This window comes from Galeopterus variegatus, unplaced genomic scaffold, assembly GCF_000696425.1.
Source record: "Galeopterus variegatus unplaced genomic scaffold, G_variegatus-3.0.2 Scaffold162, whole genome shotgun sequence".
Lineage (NCBI taxonomy): Eukaryota > Metazoa > Chordata > Mammalia > Dermoptera > Cynocephalidae > Galeopterus > Galeopterus variegatus.
The window spans coordinates 828,971-833,512 of NW_007726273.1; the positions used below are offsets into that span (position 1 = coordinate 828,971).

At 58.2% G+C, this 4,542-nt stretch overlaps 2 protein-coding genes across 2 annotated transcripts in view; one reads left to right on the forward strand and one right to left on the reverse strand.

Annotated features, from left to right (window-relative positions):
- Positions 1 to 1,688: 1,688 nt before the first annotated feature.
- Positions 1,689 to 4,542, forward strand: part of TRIM72 (tripartite motif containing 72, E3 ubiquitin protein ligase) — a 7,440-nt gene continuing 4,586 nt past the window's right edge. The window contains exons 1-2 of the mRNA XM_008594352.1: positions 1,689 to 1,957; positions 2,404 to 2,800. Of these exons, the coding sequence (XP_008592574.1) occupies positions 2,411 to 2,800 (390 nt within the window). The 5' untranslated portion in view covers positions 1,689 to 1,957; positions 2,404 to 2,410. The remainder of the gene's footprint in view (positions 1,958 to 2,403; positions 2,801 to 4,542) is intronic.
- PYDC1 (PYD (pyrin domain) containing 1) overlaps positions 4,343 to 4,542 on the reverse strand; it is a 536-nt gene continuing 336 nt past the window's right edge. The window contains exon 2 of the mRNA XM_008594345.1: positions 4,343 to 4,491. Coding sequence (XP_008592567.1) covers positions 4,343 to 4,491 — 149 coding nt within the window. The remainder of the gene's footprint in view (positions 4,492 to 4,542) is intronic.

A 4,542-nucleotide genomic window follows, 5' to 3' on the forward strand; every position in this document is an offset into this window, starting at 1 on the left:
TCCCCTTACCGGTCATCTTTTAAAAAAAAACAAAAACAAAAACAAAAACAAAAAAACCTGATATAGACTGGGGCAACTGAGAGAGACTGAGAGGCCAAATGAGAGGGACGGAGTCTGTATGTTTAGTCACTCACTGAGTACTTATTGAGCACCTACTGTGTGCCGTATACCTTATTGTTAGCTGGAGAGAAGGAGTAAACAAAATTTATATTCTGGCAGGAGGAGACAGATAAGAAACAAACAAATAAAATATATTGCATGCCAGATGGTAATAAATGTTTTTGATTTTTTTTTTTTCTGGCAGCTGGCCCATACAGGGATCAAACCCTGAATCCTGGTGTTATCAGCACTATGCTCTAACCAACTGAGCTAACCAACCTGCCCCGATAACTTCGTATAATGTATGCTATACGAAGTTATTACGTGCTGATGACACCAAGGCCCCGGGTTCGGATCCCATATAGGGATGGCCGGTTCGCTCACTGGCTGGGCGTGGTGCTGACAACACCAAGTCAAGGGTTAAGATCCCCTTACCGGTCATCTTTTAAAAAAAAAAAAAAACAAAAACAAAAACAAAAAAACCTGATATAGACTGGGGCAACTGAGAGAGACTGAGAGGCCAAATGAGAGGGACGGAGTCTGTATGTTTAGTCACTCACTGAGTACTTATTGAGCACCTACTGTGTGCCGTATACCTTATTGTTAGCTGGAGAGAAGGAGTAAACAAAATTTATATTCTGGCAGGAGGAGACAGATAAGAAACAAACAAATAAAATATATTGCATGCCAGATGGTAATAAATGTTTTTGATTTTTTTTTTTTCTGGCAGCTGGCCCATACAGGGATCAAACCCTGAATCCTGGTGTTATCAGCACTATGCTCTAACCAACTGAGCTAACCAACCTGCCCCAGATGGTAATAAATGTTATGGAGAAAAATAAAGCAGGGGAGGGAGATGGAGAGATATGAGATTTAAAATCAGGGAGTTAGGAAAGGCCTCACTGAAAAGGCGACACTGAGTAACCATCTGAGGGAGGAAGAGAGACAGCTGTGCAACATCTGGGTTTGAAAGAGTTTCAGGCAGAGGGGACAACAAGTACAAAGTCCCTGAGGCTGGAGTGAGCAAGGGCCAGGGTGAGCGAGGACTTTGATTTTTATTCTGAATGAAATTTCAAGAGATTTAAAAGATAAGCATATGGGAAGGCCTGAGGCTCCCAGAGCTGCAGGCTCTGTACTCAGTTCATTCATTTATTTAACTGTCTTTCATTCATTCTCCAAGTATTTAGGGAGGCCCACTGTGCCCCAGGGCTTGTGCTGGGCACTGGAGAGACCAACATAGAAAAGACCCTCCCCTAAACTCTGGGAGAAGAAAGCCTTCAGGGTGGGTGAGGTCCTGCCCTCCTGCAGGTGGGCATAATACTGTGTGAGACTTTGCTGAGCTATAAGCTTGGGGATTGAGTGGGTGACAAGCTGGAGAGGGGTTACAGGCAAGGAGGAAGGAGGCCAGAGAGTGTGGAAGTGGGGGAGAAAGGAGAGACTAACCCTGCCTAATTTTCTCTCTTTTCTGTGGTCGGGGAGGCTCTGCCCACTGGCTCTGAGGTCTGGCAGGGCAGGGGAGAGGACAGTGGATGGGCCAGGACAGGTGGCCTTGACATGTGATGCCTGCCGGCTGACTACTCAGTCCTCACTTTTAGAACTGTTTCCAGAAGTGATGGGAGGGGATGGGCAGGGCAGCTAAATATAGTCCTGGGGCCATGGCTCGGTTGGGAGGGTCTGTCCACTGTTCACTGCCGGTGCTCCACTGCCAGCTGCTCCTGTGAGTCCTCTGTCCTTGCTCTGAGCCTACTACTTGCCTCTCGCTTGTCTTTGGACACGTCTCTGATCCCCTTACGGTGAGGCCTGACCCTGACTTGTCCTCCTGGGAGTCTCTTTTGGCCTAAGAGCTGCAACCAGACCTGTAAGTCCTGTGGGCCTGAAGATGTAGGGGAGAGGAGAGCTGGGGATCCTGTGATGTGGGTGAGAGGAGGGCTGGGGATGAGGGCTATGGAGAATTTGGATTTGGGGCCGAGGCTAACGCCCGTGTCAGAGGCTGAGGCCTGGGCCTAAGACAAGGGCAAGGACAGTGGGTAAGATCGTGTTTGGAACCCAGGCTTGTGTTTAGGAGCTGGGGTTGGCGGGTACCCTCACAGGGTATATTTTTGGGGCTGGGGCCTGCAGTTGAGGCTGCCTTTGGGCCTGAGACCGAGTCCCCCTTCCCCCCTCGCCAGAACCAGAGTGCCTTTCAGCATGGGATGTGAGGTCTTTACAGGCTGGGGCTTCTCCATTTGGGCCGCAGACCCAGACTGGGCCCAGGCTGGGAGCGCGGCCCCACCGGGCCTCCTGACCGACCCCTCCTCCACCCAGGCCCGCCATGTCGGCTGCGCCCGGCCTCCTGCACCAGGAGCTGTCCTGCCCGCTGTGCCTGCAGCTGTTCAACGCGCCCGTGACGGCTGAGTGCGGCCACAGTTTCTGCCGCGCCTGCCTGGGCCGCGTGGCAGGGGAGCCCGCGGAGGATGGCACCGTGCCCTGTCCCTGCTGTCAGGCACCCACGCGGCCGCAGGCTCTCAGCACCAACCTGCAGCTGGCGCGCCTGGTGGAGGGGCTGGCGCAGGTGCCGCAGGGCCACTGCGAGGAGCACCTGGACCCGCTGAGCATCTACTGCGAGCAAGACCGCGCGCTCGTGTGCGGCGTGTGCGCCTCGCTAGGTTCCCACCGTGGCCACCGTCTGCTGCCCGCCGCCGAGGCTCATGCGCGCCTCAAGGTGCGGGACCCAGCGGGGGTCGAGGTCGGATGGGATTGTTGGATGGGGCGGGGTCTGGCCGATCCAGAGGCCAATGCATTGGCTCAGACTCTGAGCTTGGAGGCCCATGGGTGCCTGGAGTTACGGGGGTCGCGAGCGGGACAAAGCGGCGGCCAGGGAAGGGGGTCCGAGGAGCTGAAGGCGGAGCCTGGCAAAGTTGGACGCCTGAAGAACCTCGCGGGGGCGGGTCCCGCAGGAGGGCGCTGCGCGAACCCAGACTCCCCAGCCTCAGCCTCTGGAGCGCGCCTGGAGATGCGGGGGGCGGAGTCTGACGAGCCGGGGGCGGAGCTGACGAGCTGGGGGGCGGAGCCTGGAGGAGGGCGGACTGAGCGCCCAGGGCACGCGGGCGCTTTGGTGTGCTGGCTGGTCCTGTCGGGCTGGCACGTCTGCGTGGCGCAGGTCCCCGTTAGTCTAGAGGCGCGGGGCTCGGGGCGGCCAGGCGGCCGGGGCGGGGCTGTCCGGTTGTGTCAGAGCTGCTCCGCTGAGGCCCACGCGCCCCTGAAGCTGCCGAACTCGAGCCGGCCCGACAGTCGCTAGGTGGAACCTAACAGACAGGGAGGCGGAAAGGGCAAGGCACGCCTGGGCTTGCGCTTCCGTGCGCAGTCCAGTCCACGCTATTTCTCTGGTTGGAACTGGGAGTCCTGCACGCCCCGAGAGCCCACACACACTTGTGCGTGCCCTGAGGTTCCCCTCGCGTGCCCAGCAAAGACACCCAGACATTGGCGAATGCAGACGCAGGCATGCACTGGTTCGAACATGTCATACGTGTGGCAAATCACACACGTGGCTACCGGTTGGTATGTATCCACACAGACCCAGGAAGGTGTGTCATGAAATAATTATTGGGCTGTGGAAGAATAAAAGGCAGGTGCAGGGAAGGGAGGAGGTTGGGTCTGGAGGGGTCCTCGGTCCTCGCGGTGAGGGCGCTGCCATCGTCCTCTGCGACTAGTGTGCGCTGGGCGCTGTGCCTCTCCTTGCCCCCAGTCTCCTGGAGGAGATAAATCACCGTCCTCAGGCCGGTATTCGAGGCCCCAGACTTCCTCAGGGGCCCAGCCTCACAGTTTCTCTTGCTCCTGCCTCGCTCAGTCCAGCCCGGTCCTGGCCGACGTCGCCCAGCCCTGGACAGGGTGGCATCCCATGGCCGGGATCCCTCCCAGCCCAGGCTCACCTCTGCTGATTGCTCTAGAACTCCCAACCGCGCCTGTCTTTATCTGCAAAGAGAGAGCAGAACCCGTGAAATGGGAGCCAGGCGGCCCAAGGCCCTCGAAGGGGGCAGGTGGGGAGAGATACAGCCGGTCAGGGTCCGCATCAGCCCAGCCCTAAGACGCAGGGAGGGGCCGGCCAGAAGTCTGAAGGGGACCCGAGGGGGAACCTGATGGAGGAGAGGGACAGGAAGGCTCTGGGGCAGGACCGGACTCCTGGGTCCTCGGCGAGGAAGAGGGGTTGGATTCGAGCCATGTGCCAGACTCGGAGTGGTTGAATGGGTCCGCCAGCGTTGGGGACTCACGTAGCCCCCTGAAGCCGCGTCGCCTCCTCCTGCATGCCCGTGTCACGCAGTACGACTGCCGTGAGCTCGGCGCGGTACTCCTCGCAGTAGAAGGCGACCAGCTTGTCAGTGAGGTCCACGGTGTCTAGCGGCCCGAGCACCCCCCCCCCCCCGGGGTCCCCAAAACCCCGCCCCCCCCCCCCGCCCCCCCCCCCCG